The sequence below is a fragment of the Sphaeramia orbicularis genome, chromosome 5, assembly GCF_902148855.1.
Source record: "Sphaeramia orbicularis chromosome 5, fSphaOr1.1, whole genome shotgun sequence".
Taxonomy (NCBI): domain Eukaryota; kingdom Metazoa; phylum Chordata; class Actinopteri; order Kurtiformes; family Apogonidae; genus Sphaeramia; species Sphaeramia orbicularis.
In genome coordinates this window covers 36,581,206-36,600,035 of record NC_043961.1, presented here as the reverse complement: position 1 = coordinate 36,600,035, position 18,830 = coordinate 36,581,206, and the positions used below count along the sequence as shown (strand labels likewise).

Genomic DNA, 18,830 nt, shown 5'->3' with positions numbered 1-18,830 from the left:
GGAAAGGAGGAGGGTCTGACAGAGATCATCTATTCACAGAGGAGTTTACGCCCCCTTGTTGAACTATCTTGATTTGTGCCTACCATATTCTCTCCCTAATGATCCTGAGCATTAACGGCTATTGGGTTATCTTAGTGGAGATTCCGGTTGTCTGTCTATATCTGCCCTACTCTGAGAAAAAATGCATTACAATCAGTGGCGTTTGAATTATACTATTTACACCTATGCTGTTTTAAGTTCAAAACATACATTTACAAGTCATGAGAGTTTGTTGTAAAATTGTTGAATTGTTGAAGCTGTGAAAATTCATAAATAGAAAAAGTATAAAACAAACGTGGCTAGCGTGGATGACGTCATCAGACGGCGTCTCTTCACGCTCTGTTCAGAGTAGTGATGGGACTTTTAGTTCTTTGAAGGGAGCCGTTCAATCAGGAGCCGTTCACTGAAAAGAACAGTTCAAAGAGTTTGGCTCTTTTATGTTTTTTGCATTCTTTTGAAACACCAATGTTTTAATGACTAAATAGGCTACATGTGATGATTGACATAACATTTTAAAGGTGTTTAATTGGCGCGGCAGTAAATATTATCTTACCGTAAAAAAGAATAGTTAGTTCAAATGTGTGGGCTAAATCCATGACATGAGAGGTGACATTAGGCAAATGCTGGAATTTGACCAAAAACATCACGGTACATTATGTGGACCAGTGGCAATTTCTCATAGACTGCAAGGGAAGCCTGGCTTCCCCTAAAATTACGAAAATTAAATGGTTAAATATGTTCGGTTGTGTTGACATTTCATTGACAACAAATGTGTTAGAACACGTTCTTCTCACAGATGAGTTCGTTCAGAATCAGCTTTATCACAAATCAACGGACGCGATGTTGTTCACTTCTCCTCCATTCCCGTTGCGCTGTTTTCTCATTCGATCTCTGCTCAGTGCATTTGTTCGTGGACGCCGGGCGTCTATGGGCTTCAGTGGGACTGAGTGGAACAGTTTTTTTCATTGCCTCAAAACTGGACGGTAATTGGATAAATGCCACAATGTTGTCCCGCACCCGGACGCCGGGCGTCTCTGGGGGTGAATGGAGCTGTGGGCGGAGCTCGGCCGGGCTGGACGCCAGAATCCCACGTGCTGATTGGAGGATCAGTCGAAAGGCTGAACCCCGTTTGATTGACAGCTAGTTTGAGCTCTACTCCTTCACTGACACAGTTCAGTTTAATACTGTCACGCATTCTACTGTGAAATGGAGAGAGAAACTACTACGAAATTACTCGTTCATTTCTTGCACTGTAAATAAAACACACTCATTGGACTTCCTTGTTTCAATTTAACATAATTTCAGCGTTTTCTTGTTTCAGTTCCATAATTTAATCATTTCTTGTTTGAGTTTAATATCGTTTTATAGATAGTTAAAGCAATTAAACTGTCGGCTAGGTCGGAGTGAAAGGAGCATCTCTAGTTTAAAAAGGCTGAAGGCCATTGAGAGGACTCTGGTCCAGTCCCTGGAAAAGACGCCTACTTGGTACGATAAGGTCACTGACCATTTTCTTAAAAAGGAACGGAGGGCCGAATTTATGTTTAAATAACTTGACAATTTTTTTTATGTAAGCCGACAATGAGCTTCCCCTGTCTGAAAGATGAGCAGCTGCCACTGATGTGGACTAGTCTGTAGCCTAAAAATGAAGAAGAAAATAAAACATTTTCTTATGAAATAACATTTTTCTTTGGCTCATTACTCACAGGTGGTCACTCACCCACTCTCAAACTTTTCTCCGGTTTCGACCCCTCTTCCAGCTCTGCCTCCTCCAGTATGCTCACCTCATGATTCAAACTGTTGTTTTTTTTGCTAACTTCTTACCATGAGACATGCACAAGCACTCTTTTTTTTCTGCGCCAACATTCTCCTCCTGCCCAATGCCTCCCCAGTGATGTTAAATTGACAGGCAATCAGACACTCCCTCCTTAAAAAAAATTTTTAAAAAAATGAACAGCTCTTTACAAAGACTTAGTTCCCATTGTTCATTTCAAAGAGCCGTACAAAAGACTTGATTCGTTCATGAATGTCACATCACTAGTTCAGAGCTGTAGATGGCTCTGCAGCTTCAACATGACCAAACCTGTAGGTATTTTCACTCATGTTAATACCTATACATCCTGCTCGTGAACATAGATCAGAATTTTTTCTTATTTATTTATTTTTTTTAGCTTTTAAACGTGTATTTATTTATTTTTCATATTGTTTTCACTTTTTTTTCAAACTTTTTTTTCCAATTGAAAATATATTGGTATACCGAATAAAGAAATTTTGAACAAACTTCAAGATGTCAAAAGGAAAAAGCATCTAAACAAATAAATTAAAATAGCGCAAAGACTTAGAAACACAAAGAAGAATAGACAAATAATAATAATAATAATAATAAAAACTAAAAATACACAGATATAAGAAAAATAAATACATCAGAGAGTAAGTTCAGTCCATTTTAAAGAATTCCTTATGAATTGCCAGACTATTAGTATTTTTTTTGTTAAAGACAAATCCCAATGATTTAATATGTTTTTCAAATTCAATTTGAAAATCACATAGATGAGAAATATTCTAAGTTTGGTTTGGTATTATTAACATGTATAACACAGGACATGCAGTCCATTGAGCTCTTAATCACAAAACTAGACGTCTCTTTGCCATTTTTGCACAAAGTACAATTTTCTCTCTAAATATATATTTAATTTGACAAACACCATACACGTGGATCAAAAATGTGTTTCTTGCCATTGACTGCTGTTTTCTGAAATTAGCTTCCATGGGGCACATTGGAAGGGTCAACACTTTAGCTATCTATACGGCTATATGAGCCCTATCACACTTCCTTTCATTGTGTTCTATGTGCATCCTTGATGAAACACATAGCTGTATTTTGATGAATTACTGTAATGTATGACATATGCAACACAGTAGCATCTAAGTTATTACAATATGAATGAATATATAAAATATGATAATGAAATATGATAAAATATTTTAACCTCTTCTCATGAAATGATTGTAATGTGATTTATACTTGATAGATAAAGTGTATCAGGGACTCGTGCACCTGGTCATGAGTGATTACATTGTATACAGGGTGGGGAAGCAAAATTTACAATGAACATTTAGTTGTTTTTTCTCAGCAGGCACTACATCAATTGTTTTGAAACCAAACGTATATTGATGTCATAATCATACCTAACACTATTATCCATACCTTTTCAGAAACTTTTGCCCATATGAGTAATCAGGAAAGCAAACGTCAAAGAGTGTGTGATTTGCTGAATGCACTCGTCACACCAAAGGAGATTTCAAAAATAGTTGGAGTGTCCATAAAGACTGTTTATAATGTAAAGAAGAGAATGACTATGAGCAAAACTATTACGAGGAAGTCTGGAAGTGGAGGAAGCAACAAAAAACGTACCAAAGCTTTTATTAAAGCTCTCAAATCCAAAATCCTTAAGGATCCAACCAAATCCATGAGAAAAATGGCAATTGAACTTGAGGTAGACAACAAGACCTTTAGAAATGCAGTAAAATATGATTTGAAGTTAAAATCTTACACAAGAACACCAAAACACTTGTTGACCATAAGTGTTTTGGTTTGATTTTGGATTTGAGAGCTTTAATAAAAGCTTTGGTACGTTTTTTGTTGCTTCCTCCACTTCCAGACTTTCTTGTAATAGTTTTGCTCATAGTCATTCTCTTCTTTCCATTATAAACAGTCTTTATGGACACTCCAACTATTTTTGAAATCTCCTTTGGTGTGACGAGTGCATTCAGCAAATCACACACTCTTTGACGTTTGCTTTCCTGATTACTCATATGGGCAAAAGTTTCTGAAAAGGTATGGATAATAGTGTTAGGTATGATTATGACATCAATATACATTTGGTTTCAAAACAACTGACGTAGTGCCTGCTGAGAAAAAACAACTAAATGTTCTTTGTAAATTTTGCTTCCCCACCCTGTATAAATAGGAATAAAAAGGAGGAATGTGTCTGAAAACAAAAATATTCCAACTTTATGGGCAACAGTGTATGTGTAATATGTATTCCAAATATTTCTATTCTATTCTATTCTATTCTATTCTATTCTATTCTATTCTATTCTATTCTATTCTATTCCCTCTCAATCATAAATTATACATTTTGCATATTTACCCAAAGGATTATTTTTTCTAAGAACATACTTTTTTTTTTACACAGTAGTTGTCTCCTGGAAGCTATAGCTCATTTTTGGAAGGAGTAAACTATCTGTATCACAGTGATTGAAGGGAAAGACTTTATTTTCTTGCTTACACCACTTGAAAAATCTGACACTGAGAACATTTCAGTTAAAATTAGATTTTGGAACAGAACTCCTTTTCATTACCTTAAACAGATAATGGAGGAATGCAGGAGGGTCCACATCAAGGCTTTTAGGGATTTATTTGTACATGTCACAGCTACTGTTGAATAGTACATACTGTACTATATTTGAACATTTCTTTTGTATTTTTTCTTACAACTTCATAACCTACTACTACACCACTATTTCTAAGTGGCAAATATTGCACTACCCCACTACATTTGTTGGACATACACTTTATTAGGTACATCTGTTAATCTACACACGAATGCAAAAATCAAATAGCCTAATCACATGGTAATAACTGAATGCATGTGAGAATATAGACATGATCAAGATGATCTGTTGAAGCTCAAAAAGATCGTTAGAATGGGAAGGGAGGTGAGTTTGAATGTGGCATGATTGTTGCCAGATGAGTGCGTCTGAGTGTTCAGAAACTGCTGATCTACACATAAGGTGATTACATTTCTATTGTTCACAGAGAAAAGCCGTGAAAAGAAAAAAAAAAAACATCCAGCGAGCATCAGCATCTCTGAACACATGACACATCAAACCCTGACACAGATGGGCAACAGTAGCAGCATGTACACTCACTGGCCACTTTATTAGGTACATATGGTAAGTGAACGATACACCCAACAAAGTGCCCAGTAAGCGTAGTTCTTAGTTGCTATTTAGTTAACTGCAGCTTCCTGTCTGTTGAAAAACCATAACACTAAATGTTTTTATCTTGATTGTTTATAATTAACTGTAGGAGTAGGTGTTCCTTCATGGAGTGAGAGAATTCTCCCACTTCTTAACTTAAATAAACTCTTTAAACCTCTTTAAACCCCTCCTGGATTAACTGGGAAAAACTTCACCACAAAGCTGAAACCAGGGCTGTGCAGACTGTGGTATTAGTAGTTCTACTCAAGCAAAGAATCCAAATACTTCATTTACCACAGATGTTCCCAGTAGCTTATGTGCACATGAAGTTACACTCTCTCAAGAGAAGAACTTATAATTGATACCCACAATATTTGGATCAGTTTTCTCTGCACTGTCACTGACTCTGGCATGACCTCAACCAGGCCCGGACTGGCGAATCGGGAGGACCGGAACAATTCCCGGTGGGCCGGTATAACATTTGGGCCGCGAGGGCTGGAGTTCACTTTAAATATGTATTTAATATTTTATTTATTTATTTTTGGGGGGCCGGTGTTCAGTCATAGCACTGATTTGAACACGTAATCTGCAGCCGCTGTTCCTGGGCCACACCCCCTCTACGAGCAAACTGTTTGTTTTCTTCCTCTTATTTGCAGACGCACCGTGACCTGGCGTAACATGTCCTTGCATTGCAGCTGTGGAGCAGATATGATCTGTGCTCTGTAGGCTGTGGATGGTCAGCTGTGTTTGCTGTTTGAAACATGGATAATAGAAAGAGCATGGGTGGTGTGGAGAAGGCAAGAATTAAAAAGAGGAAAGTTCTGGAAGCAAACGCAGCCAAATGTGACAAAATCTGCAACTTTTTCACAAAAACGACCTCCGGTTGGAAACAACTAATGAGGACGATGAACCGGGTCAGGTGAGCTGTTGGAACAGACTGTGTGAACAAGCATTAGTTCCAGTAAAACCACTTTCTAGACCTAAACGATAGTACTGGCCTATTTTAATTTTTATTATTAAAAGTGAGACAGTAAATACACAAAGCCCACAACTGAAAGGCAATAGCATAAAGTCATATTAAATAAGCCTGCATATTTAGCCAATGTAAATATCTTAATTAGTTAAGTAAGTCAAAATGTCTGTAGATATTATTTTTATTGTGATCCAGGTGCAGGAGAGTCTAGGGAAACTGGAGGAAGTGTGAAAGGGAGAGCAGAGTCTATGACAGAGGAGCAGCTCAGCAGCACAACCCTGAACCACTAGGCACAAATGACACAGATGAAGATGAGTCTGTCGTTAGCTTTGATCGCCCTCAGTCACAGGATACACATGTTTTTTTCTTATCATCCTCATCAAACCCCTAATATCACTATACCAAAAGTTTTCAATAGCAACGATGGAACAAACCGCAAGTAAGTTGTGATGGAAATCTTTTGTTGCAGAGGATACAAATATAATAGTTATTAGAAAGTGCAGCAAGCTTTATTTATTTATTTTTATTTAATATTTTTTTATATATTCTTTCATTTCAAACGTTTTAAAGGTTTGAAAAATGTTAACACTTTATAAGAACAAAAATATAGATTCTGTTATTGTTGTGTTGTGAGGAATAATAATGTTGGAGATGTCGATGTGCACTCACTGTTAAAATAAATCCACATTGTGAAGCAATCTTTATTTGCGCTGAATTGGAAACATTTTAGAAAATACACTGAATTAGAAGGCTTTGCAGAACAGTGTGTAGACCTAACATGTAAGGTTATAATTGCATGATTTTAATAATAATCGGTCGTGATCTAAAGTGGGCCGGTCTGAGGTATGAAACTCCAGGGCTGAAAATGAGTCTCAGTCCGGCTCTGACCTCAACTCTGGCCTTTCTGTAAAGGTATGACTTGGATGGTTTGTAGATCAGCTCTGACGTTGACTAATTATTTGTTTTAGATTTATTTGTTTAGTTTGTCACACCTTTGTTAGGTTATTGGCTATGTCTCAATCAGTCTAGATCTCCTCTGTTCCTCATTAGTGAGAAACCCTAAAACATCTTGGGTATTTAATTAAAAAAGTTCACTGCAATACTGATTATAGTATTAAAGAATATCACAACCCCTTTGAGCCCACAGGAAACTTTCAATGTCTGGTATTTGCTGTAATAAATCACATTTTTATTTGATTTACTACCAGTTGATTGGTAGACCGAGCATAATGCTGTAAAGTCAAACCAGCATTTCATTGTAGAGGAAATGAAACAACAAGCAGACCCTTTTTGCACAAGGGCAACTGTTGCAGCAACAATAGTGAGAGGCATTTCTTTTTTTTTTTTTTTTTTTTTTTTTTTTTTGTAGTTTCCAGCCAACACCCTCCCCACTACTGATCTACTCTTTGACACTCTTTTGTCAGGAGTGTGTTCACAGTCTTTGTAAAGACACAGAAAGCCACAAATGGAAATTACATGTTGTTGTGGCAATGGGTATAGATCAGTGGCAGCTGCTCGTCTTTCAGAAAGGGGAAGCTCATTGTCGGCTTACATAAAAAAATGATCAAGTTATTTAAACATAAATTCAGCCCTCCGTTCCTTTTTAAGAAAATGGTCAGTGACCTTATCGTACCAAGTAAACAAGAAAACACTGAAACTATGTTAAATTGAAACAAGGAAGTACAATGAGTGTGTTTTATTTACAGTGCAAGAAATGAACGAGTAATTTCGTAGTGGTTTCTCTCTCGATTTCACAAGCAGAATGTGCGACGGTATTAAACTGAACGATGTCAAGTGAAGGAGTATATCTCAAAATAGCTGTCAATCAAACGGGATTCAGCCTTTGGACTGATCCTCCAATCAGCATGTGGAAGCTTGGCGTCCAGCCCAGCCGAGCTCGGCCCACGCAGCTCCATTCACCCCCAGAGACACCGGACGTCTGGGGGCGGGACAACATCATGTCATTTATCCAATTACTGTCCAGTTTTGAGGCAATGAAAAAACCTGTTCCACTCAGTCCCATTGAAGTGCACAGACGCCGGGCTTCTACGGGCAAATGCATTGACCATAGATCATATGAGAAAACAGCACAACAGAATGTATGAGAAGTGAACAACATCGAGTCTGTTGATTTGTGATAAAGCTGATTCTGAACAAACTCGTCTGTGAGATGAACGTGTTCTAACATATTTGTAGTCAATGAAATGTCAGCACAACCGTACATATTTAACCATTTAATTTTCGTAATTTTAGGGGAAGCCGAGCTTCCCTTGCAGTCTCAGAGAACTCGCCACTGGTATAGATATTACATTCCATACTTTCATTGAAGTATTAACTTCTATTCAAATCGTTTACTTGGGCGAAACTTTTATTCAGATGCTCTACTTGGTAGTGCCACCAAAAGTGACAAAATGCAAATAAGATTCTTCTAAGGAGAATGCTACTTGCGCACAATAAAAATAGTGGTTTAACACCTTTAAAATCATAAAGTTTCATTTGCCTATTTTATTACAATTAGCAATGGGGCTATATTAATGTGTATACAAATAGCAGCATAATTAAGTGCTAAATCTGTTTGAGATGGAATGGACATACAGATGCGGAAAAAATTATTAGACCATCAAAAGTCATCAAAAACAATACTTATGCCGATGGTTCCCAACCTTTTTTGGCTCGTGACCCCATTTTAACATCACAAATTTCTGGCGACCCCAGACATTCAAAACAAAGACTTATTTTTGCTAAAATTAATTTGTTTTTGATCATGTAATATTTTGCTATACTATGTTGCAGATAGACATTCATTTTAGATGGCATTTAGTCAATATAATGTATATTATTATGGACGGAGGCAGAAAAGCCAGGTGTAGATTACTGCACAAAGTGAGAATTTGATTTTCCTTAGTCAGGATATGTACAGTCAGTCCAACTTGGATTTACAAGGCTGATAATTAATACTGAACAAACAATAACTCAACCTATGAATTATGAAAGAGCTGCAGCATCTGAAACCGACCACAATGAACATTTGAAAGATAAACAGTACCAGAGTGCTTCAGTTTCAGCTTCAGAGTTTGGGATTGTCTCTCAACTCACCATATATTTTTTTATTTGTAAGTTGTTGTTTTTTTATTTTTATTAATTGCTAGAAATTTCAGGCCACCCCATTTGAATTCCAAGCAACCCCACATAGAGTCCTGACACCAAGGTTGAAAACCACTGGGTTAATGCAATCTAGGTAGATATCAGCTCTTAAATTAAACTCTTAAGAGATATTTTTGTTGTTAACATTATATTTATCCAAACAAATGCACCTTTAGTTGTACCAGGCATTAAAATGAACAAGAAATTGAAGAAACAAGGATGGTCTAATAATGTTTTCTGCAACTGTATAATTAACCAAGGTAAAATCTAAAGAGGTCTGCAGAGGGCAGCAAAGTACTGTTAAAGATGGAAACATCATGTCAGGATATTCAAACATGAAACATGCTCAGATGTCAGATAAGGGCAGTTTTAACAGCTGCAGAACTGAAAGTGTACAAAGACAGCAGTTGTGATATTGGCCATATTGCTATTTTTGAGATGTTTGAAATTATTGCTTGCAGAGGAACAAGTACAGTTTTTCATTTGTTTGCACAGTCGACAAACTTATTAAGTTAAAGGTATGCAATACTGAGGATGTACAATGCATGAGGAGGTCTGGTAAATGTTTCATATGCAGCTTATGCTTCAATTGAGCACAGAAAAGGCCACAGAAAAAGGGACACTATACACACATATACAGTATATTATTTATTGATATATTGCCTTTGTTTAACCAGGTGAAATCCTCATTGGAATACAAATCTGTTTTCCAAGAGTGACCTGGCCAAGATAGGAGTATCTACAACAAACAAAGACACAACAAACCAGCAACTTTTATACATTACAAATGAATACAATATCTGGTTATGTGCAAAAACAGACCAGTTCAAGAATGATTTCAGTGCAAAATTCAGAAGCAATCATATTTCCCCAGAATATTATGTTGTTTTTTTAATATTAAAATTCACCCGAAGTAATGAGTTCTGACAGTTTCAGATCCTTTTGTAAATCATTCCAATAAAGGGACAATGTGGTATAAAAATACAAATACATGTGTGCTGTAACCTAAACATTATGTAAGATTTGTGAGAATGTTATGATTACATGTTTACGTATTGCAGTTATACTCTGTAAAGGCTACCACTTAAGTAGAACTGCTATGCAATACTTTACTGTTATGATCGCATTTTAAATCCTGCACATTCTTTATTACTTGCTTGTTTTATTGTATCATTGTGACTGGAATGTGGATAAGTAGTGTATTCATAAGTGTACTACAAAACTGATAGCACTATCCTGCCTCCATAGTATATGTGATGAGGAAAGGGACAATAAATGGACTTGTCGTTTAATACATTTGCAATTTCTTCTGTTATTAACAATCTACAGCGCAGATGTCAAAATTGCGGCCCGGGGGCCAAATCCGGCCCGCCAAAGGGTCAGATCTGGCCCGTGGGATGAATTTGTGAAATGCAAAAATTACACTGAAGATATTAACAATCAATAGTGTCAAAATTATTTCAATCTGTGTTCCACATACAGACAAATATAATCTCAAGTGGGTCAATCCAGGAAAATACTATTGTAGTAACATATAAATAATGACAACTGCAAATTTTCTCGTTGTTTTAGTGTAAAAAAAAAAAGTAAAATCACATGAAAATGTTTACATCGACAAACTTTCCGTTTTCAAAAAAATGTGAATATCCTGAACAAGTATGAACAATCTGAAATGTCTTAAGAGATGTAAGTGCAATTTTACCCATATTGTGCCTGTTAGTAAATATTTTGTGTTTTTGTGATTATAAAGTAAGTTGTAATGCACATGTGTAAATGATAAACTGAGGCAGAATATTGTTAAAACTGCACCTGTTTTTCTTAAGACATTTCAAGTTGTCCATGTTATTCAGATTTTTAAGGAAACGTTATAGATGTACACACTGACATCATTTAATTTTACTTTCGTCACTGTTATTATTTTAGTGATCCAGCCCACTTGAGATCAAGGTTATTATCGTTAATGACAACTAACGAAATGACGAAAACTAGAATTGTAAAAACATTTTCGTTAACTGAAATGAATAAAAACTATAATTAAAAGAAAAAAACGATAACTAACTGAAACTGTATTTGGTGTTTTCAAAACTAACTAAAACGAATAAAAAATTTGGATAAAATTCCCTTCATTTTCGTCTCTCTCAATGTCAGATTGATCTAAAATCAATTTATTTCCCTCAAGCAATTTTAGCTGCTGGCCCCATATGATATTTAACAGTCTGTCATTTCTTGTCACTTGTCGTTTGATCGTCTTCTGGTCCCCACTCTACCTGGAAACATGGGGACTAAAGTTGAGAGAAAGCAGCAGAGTCCTGTCTGGGATTTATCTTAATTCAACGGTGAAGAAGCTAAAAGATATAAAGAAACTAAAACTAAATTAAAACTACAGGGTGGGGAAGCAAAATTTACAATGAACATTTAGTTGTTTTTTTCTCAGCAGGCACTACGTCAATTGTTTTGAAACCAAACATATATTGATGTCATAATCATACCTAACACTATTATCCATACCTTTTCAGAAACTTTTGCCCATATGAGTAATCAGGAAAGCAAATGTCAAAGAGTGTGTGATTTGCTGAATGCACTCGTCACACCAAAGGAGATTTCAAAAATAGTTGGAGTGTCCATAAAGACTGTTTATAATGTAAAGAAGAGAATGACTCTGAGCAAAACTATTACCAGAAAGTCTGAAAGATACTATTAAAGAAGAATGGGAGAAGTTGTCACCCGAATATTTGAGGAACACTGGCTCAAGTTTCAGGAAGCGTGTGAAGGCAGTTATTGAGAAAGAAGGAGGACACATAGAATAAAAACATTTTCTATTATGTCAGTTTTCTTGTGGCAAATAAATTCTCATGACTTTCAATAAACTAATTGGTCATACACTGTCTTTCAATCCCTGCCTCAAAATATTGTACATTTTCCTTCCCCACCCTGTAAGCATTTAGAAAATAACGAAAACTAAGAAAAACTAGCAAACTTGCTCTAAAAACTAATTAAAACTAACTGAATTAGAGAAAAAAAAAGTCAAAACTAAATAAAACTAAACTATAATGAAAAATCCAAAACTATTATAACCTTGCTTAAGATCTTATTGGGCTGAATGTGGCCCCTGAACCAAAATGAGTTTGACGCCCCTGACCTACTGCCACACAAACAGATTTTACTATTCAGTCTTTAAACACCAGAGGGCGCATGTGGATAGAAAACAGGCTGTACTTATTTGGTTAAGGTGACTGTGCATTGAACTGGCAATTTATTTCTGGCATACTATATTCTTGTAAGCATCTAAATGTTAAATATCAGATATAGGTGTAAACAGTTGAAGGAGCGGAGCGGAGCATAATGGTCCTTGTAAGTTTTCTGTGTTTATGAAATACCATTTAAATCCTACTGCTCACATTTCAAAAAGTGCCAAAAACTATATTAATTACAGGTTGAGTTCCACGTTTACATATGAGAAGTCTGAGATGAGACTAAACACACTCTAAAATCCAAGTTTTTCCACAGGTTGGTGACGCATATACAGTTAGTCACGCGACACAGCAACTGAGCTGACCTTTTGACGTATATTGCACCGTCACATTCTCGCGAGATTTCCATGTGGCGTCGGCGATAGAATCGGCTCATATAAGCTCTTGCCTCTCCTCGTCCTTTCGTTCGTCCTCAGTGCAGGATAACGAGGCAGTCATCTTCTGTACCTTCTCGAAAACGAGTATTTGGCTTTGGGACACGATAGATAAGCTTCACTGCAGAGTCCTACGTACAATACGATTAAAAGGGAGGATTTCGCTATCAAGTGTAAGTTTTCTATTTACCACTTTCATTGCCATCATCTTCACTTCTGGTTGTTGCCTCTTAGCTAATGCTAGCCGCCTTAAGCTAGCAAGGCTCGGTCATCCGGCAAGATCACGACTTTAATTTATATTTTCCTAAAAGCTGCTATCGTAACAGGTTATTTTCAATAGTTGACTCTCGAGAATGCCAAACAGTGTCTCCTCTCGCACTGAATCAGACGCTGCCTTTAAAGTTTATCTAAAGGAAGTCACTGTTTAACTTTAGCCACGATTGCTATACTATAGGATTAAGTCCGTGCCGGTGATTTAAATTTCTTGTGAAAATGGCTGAAGTGAAATTTAAAGTAATTTGAAGACTATTTCATTTCCTCTCATTTTTCTGAACAATTACCGTGATCTGTATCTTGATTGAATTTTTAACGCCTCTCATTTTTAATAAGAAAAGTTGCATGAAATCAAAAGTGTAAAACTGTTGTCAGTAGTTCTCATGGCTGCTAAGGTTTCCTCCAGGATCATATTCCACCCAGAAGAGAGAATGCACATTTTCCGTTCCAGGTTTTTCCTCGTTCCACGATTTCTAGGAAAACGTGTGTGAGTGAGTACTTTAGGAATGTGAGGAGCCGGTTCCGGCAGAGTTAGCGGGTAAAATATGGGGAGGGTGAATACACGGAGACACGGTAGGGTTTGGCATTACGACATAAATAGTGAGTAGTAACATACTCACTGCGGTGTTATGATCGGAAGTCTGTTGTGTTGACGTTAATAGTTCATCTGTGACAATAGAAGTGCGATTTTGTTTAAAGAGACTCAAACACTTAAAATGAGTCGTAGGTTGTGTCATTAAGCGCTCCCCTCAATCATCAAATATATCTGTAGTATGGTATTTTGTGTCGAAATGGATTAAAGTTTAGTCTACGTGTTAACACCGTTTATTGACCTAGGTGATATCAGATCATTGTTTTTCAATATATTACAAGGTCCTCTTAGTGGAATTTCCCTTGGGCTTTGGTGTTTTCATGACCTTCACTGATATCTGCAAAGATGTAGACTACATACAAACACAACCAGATGTTCCAAATAGTGACCTTACAAAAATTTGCGATAACGCTCGCATTCCTCAATGATGCATTTTTCTTAAGTAATGCAGCTCAGAAAAAGACTGAAGACCATGTGTATAGTTGAGGCTGCAGTAGTAATAGTATTCAACAGGTATAGTATTCAATAGTATTCAAATGTTATTCAGGTTTTTTGTTGTGCATTCTTCAGTTGTTTTGTAAATTAGTCTCAAACCACACTGAAACTGTTAGGACAGATCAAAGCATTGCAGGTAAAAGGAAAAAGTGGTATATTCATGCTGTGCCTTATGCCCAACAATTTCTTGAAATGTATAAAAATATTTAAATGTAACTGTCTCTCTCCTTCAGACCCCTTGACAATCATCATTACTGCTGATAATGGATGTAATAGTGCGTCGCTGTCCATTCCTGGCTCGTGTGCCCCAGGCCTTCTTTCAGCAGCCCAAAAAGTCTCTGGTAGTTTATGCTCAGCGATGCCCCATCATGATGGAGCTGGCTTCAAAACCGATGGCTCCATCAATGGCACGGGCCCTCTGCTCCTCCTCCTCCTCCCACCAGAAGACAGAAAACATTGTGTCTGGCACTGAAGGTGAGAGTGATAGACATATAATCTTTACATAGTCTGATCCAAATATAAATAATACTGGACTTATATTATCTGCTTATTATCAATTTCTTCATCGTGTATGTCTTATCATTCACAGCTCCCAAACAGGAACAGGAGCCTAAGATCCCCGCTGGCCATCCAATGCCACCCTCAGGCCAGGTGATGGCCTCTAAATGCCCTTTCCTAGCAGCTGAGATGGGCCAAAAGAACAGCAGTGTGGTTCGCCAAGTTGGCATTGAGTTCCAAGAGGATGTTCAAGAAGTCCGCACTGTGCAGAAGGGTAAGACTCCCTCGGGAATTCACTGGCGTTTACTTTTGGAAGCTCCTATATCTATTTAATTTGATACTACATTGTCCTCTCTTTACCTTTATTAGAAGTGTCCACTACACAGATGAAGCAGCCTTCCTTAGCCAGCACCACCAAGGGAAGCCCAGAAAAGCAGACTAATCTGATGCAAACCCTCCTGAAACAACGACCTAAAAGGGTCTCTCATTTGCTGAAGGACAATTTACCAGGTAATTGTTTTAGGCACTGCCGTAACTCAAGCAAGTGGAGAAGTTTCATTATTTAAAGACAAAGGAGTCTTCCTTCAGAATTGCTGTAGCCATCACACTGCAAGTAAGCTTTGGTTTCCTGTTCTTGCAGTGTCACCCATCCATTATGATGACTTTTTCGAGAAGAAAATAGAAGAGAAGAAGCATGACCACACATACCGTGTGTTTAAAACTGTGAACCGTCTGGCCAATGAGTTCCCCATGGCAGATGACTTCACAGGCTCTTTGGATGAAAAGAGGGAGGTGTCGGTGTGGTGCAGTAACGACTACCTGGGCATGAGCCGACATCCACGAGTCGTGCAGTCCATCATGTGAGTAATGAAGGAGTTGTTTGTGTTTAGTGTTGGGAAGACTGTTCTTTGTCCACTCCTGTGGGAAACGAGTGTTTTTCTTTGTTGTTAGTACCCGCTGTTTGTCCATTTCCTTTTGTCCCTGTGAGAGAGTGGAAACTGACAAAGGTGTAGACAAACTACAAAATAATTGAATGCAGCCTGACACCCATGGGTAATCCAGCTATTGTTGGTGTAGAGTGATGGTTGGCTGTAGGTTACAACATCACCTCCAGGGGCCCATGTAAAGGTGTTATTTTTCTTCTCCTCCCTTCAACTTGTTTAAGCTTGCCCTGGTCTCACATTCCCTGTGCAGCAAAGTGTCATTCACCACACCTCTACTACTTCATTATTAATATTTCTTATGTCCTGTAGTCTCAGGCCTCATCAAAGTTAAATCTGACACAGACATGTGTAGGATCCTTTTGTATATAATTTAAAAATGATCAAATAAAATTAATATTTTGTCTTTCTGCCTTTCCAGGGATACCTTACAGAGGCATGGTTCTGGAGCAGGAGGTACCAGGAACATCTCTGGGACCAGTAAATTCCATGTGGAACTGGAACAAGAACTGGCTGACCTCCACAAAAAGGATGCAGCACTTCTATTCACCTCCTGCTTTGTCGCCAATGACTCTACCCTTTTCACCCTTGCCAAAATGCTGCCTGGTATGAAAAACAATGATACAATTAATATGCAGTTATTACATGCGTAATGTGTCTGTGCATTTATTGTTGATTGTTCAGTAATAACGGACACTAAAGTTTTCTGATACATACTGAACCCTTAATATCTCTCATTCTTACTCTATTTGTTCTGATCCATTTTAGGTTGTGAGATCTACTCTGATGCAGGAAACCATGCTTCAATGATCCAGGGTATTAGAAACAGTGGTGCTAAGAAATTCATTTTCCGCCACAATGATGTGGCTCACCTTCGAGAGCTGCTGCAGAAGGGAGATCCCACTAAACCAAAGATTGTGGCCTTTGAGACTGTCCATTCTATGGATGGTAAGTTTGGGGTGATCCCCCCCTTCATGCCTTAAATCTTATTATAGGCAGTTCCTGTATAATTGTGATTAGTCCTGCGTATGTCAAGGAGTTTAAATTAAATGCCAGCAAATAGTTCTTTTCATAGCTGTCTGTAAAGTAATACTCAATTTACACATAAATTACTTTTTTATGTCTCCTTTGTTGATTAAAATCTAAACTCTCTGTCTTGGACAGGTGCTGTATGTCCACTGGAAGAAATGTGTGACGTGGCCCATGAATTTGGCGCCATTACCTTTGTCGATGAGGTTCATGCTGTGGGCTTGTATGGTGCCAGAGGAGGTGGCATCGGAGACAGGGATGGCGTCATGCATAAGATGGATATCATATCAGGGACACTAGGTCAGTCTTGAAGTCAAGTAAACACATTAGTGATAACTCAAAACTAAAATATTAAGTAGTTGTTGATAGGTGCCAGCATTTTTATTATCAATTTATTTTTACTGTTTTCCTCCTTTTTGACATATATTTTTATATGTATCAAAACAACTCTTCCCAACTACCTGGACACTCCTTGCTCTTTGGTTGTTGTTGTAACCAGGATCAGGCTTCTGTTTTGTCACCCAATACACCAGCGGACTTGGGAAGTAGAAGCAGCTCTGCTGTTGCTAGGCGACTGTGGGGCTCTTGTTGAGCTCTTATTGAATCACATTAAGTGTCTCTGTCACTGTCATGCTGAGGGACAATAATTTCTAACTGACAGTTCTCCATTCTCTGAACGCTTGCTTCCGCTGGAGGGCATTGTTTAATCACACCATTGAATGTTTTGATGTGATTAGCTTTTTTAAAACCGGACAGGGAAAAAAACATGTTGATCTGTTTTAACAACCCAAATTAAAGAACGTTTGCCATGTTCTCATCTAGGCAAGGCCTTTGGCTGTGTGGGTGGCTACATCGCGAGTACATCTGCCCTGATTGACACGGTTCGTTCCTACGCTGCTGGTTTCATCTTCACCACCTCTTTGCCTCCAATGCTCTTAGCTGGAGCCAGGCAGTCAATCCAGGTTCTTAAAGGGGAAGAGGGCCGTACACTAAGACGGAAACACCAACGCAACGTCAAGCTGCTCAGACAAATGCTGATGGACTCAGGCCTACCAGTGGTGCACTGCCCCAGCCACATCATCCCTGTCCGGGTAATTTCTGATTTATTTTATGACATAGTGTTGTGAACATTGTAGCCAAGTTAGGAATTAATCAGACTGTCTCTGTATTCTGAGGTTCATTATGTCTTTTTTTTTTTTTTTTTTTAGGTTTCAAATGCAGAGAAAAACACAGAAGTGTGTGACATCATGATGAGTCGCCACAACATATATGTGCAGGCCATCAACTATCCCACTGTAGCCAGGGGAGAAGAGCTTCTACGTATTGCCCCAACTCCTCATCACACCCCGGAGATGATGAAATATTTTGTTGGTAAGATAGTTTAATGATGTTTCATACTTTAATGGTAGAAGTCCCTGGGGTGCCCAGTCCAGATAAACATTTGTCATTCCTCTTTATGCTCTTGTTTCCTGTCCCCTCTCTACTATAGCTATTGAATAAGGGCAAGGACTTTCTAATCAATTAGATTAAGAAACATGAGAGAAAAATGTACAATCACTCATTTGGGTGTGATGCAGTTTAACTGACTTCCACTTGTTCTGTTTTCCCTGTACAGAGAGGCTGGTGCACACATGGAAGGAGGTGGGTCTGGACCTGAAACCCCACTCATCAGCAGAGTGTACATTCTGCCAGCAGCCACTGCACTTTGAGCTGATGAGTGAAAGAGAAAAGTCTTACTTTAGTGGCCTCAGCCACCCTATCTCAGCCTGTGCATAACACTAATCACTACAGCAAGCGAGAGAAGGCCCATGCACATTCAGCACCCATTCCTCTGTCACTGTGATAGAATGTATTTGTTCTCTTTGGTAGGTCCTCCTACATATTATTATTTAAGATATTATATGTTGAGATGTTCTCTATGCCCATAATAAATCATGAGAAAATGAATGTCTGTCTGTCTGGTTTGTTAAATTGTCATTTCTCTGACTAAAAAGGCTTGATTCTGAATGATGATTAAAAAAAAAAAAATGGGGTGGGGGGGTTGTTAAAGTAAACTTTAACCCATAAAGACCTAAACATCCACCAAAATCAACTACTGATGTAAATTGTTCAATAACTGTTGATCCACTAATCCTATCGTTTCATGTAAATAATTGATGTAAAATGCAGTTTATCATCTTTTCATGGTCATCAGATATGACCCATTTGGATGTTCAGAGGTTCCATAGTTACTGTGGC

General features: G+C 37.8%; 1 protein-coding gene across 1 annotated transcript; it reads left to right on the top strand.

Moving 5' to 3' along the window:
• Positions 1-12,773: 12,773 nt before the first annotated feature.
• On the top strand, positions 12,774-18,539 carry alas1 (aminolevulinate, delta-, synthase 1). The gene is made up of 11 exons (XM_030134775.1): positions 12,774-12,937; positions 14,358-14,598; positions 14,714-14,896; positions 14,992-15,132; positions 15,263-15,482; positions 15,985-16,169; positions 16,332-16,511; positions 16,728-16,892; positions 17,415-17,683; positions 17,801-17,963; positions 18,208-18,539. Exons 2-11 carry the CDS (start codon positions 14,388-14,390, stop codon positions 18,366-18,368), a joined length of 1,878 nt encoding a protein of 625 aa, XP_029990635.1. The 5' UTR covers positions 12,774-12,937; positions 14,358-14,387; the 3' UTR covers positions 18,369-18,539.
• Positions 18,540-18,830: the final 291 nt, after the last annotated feature.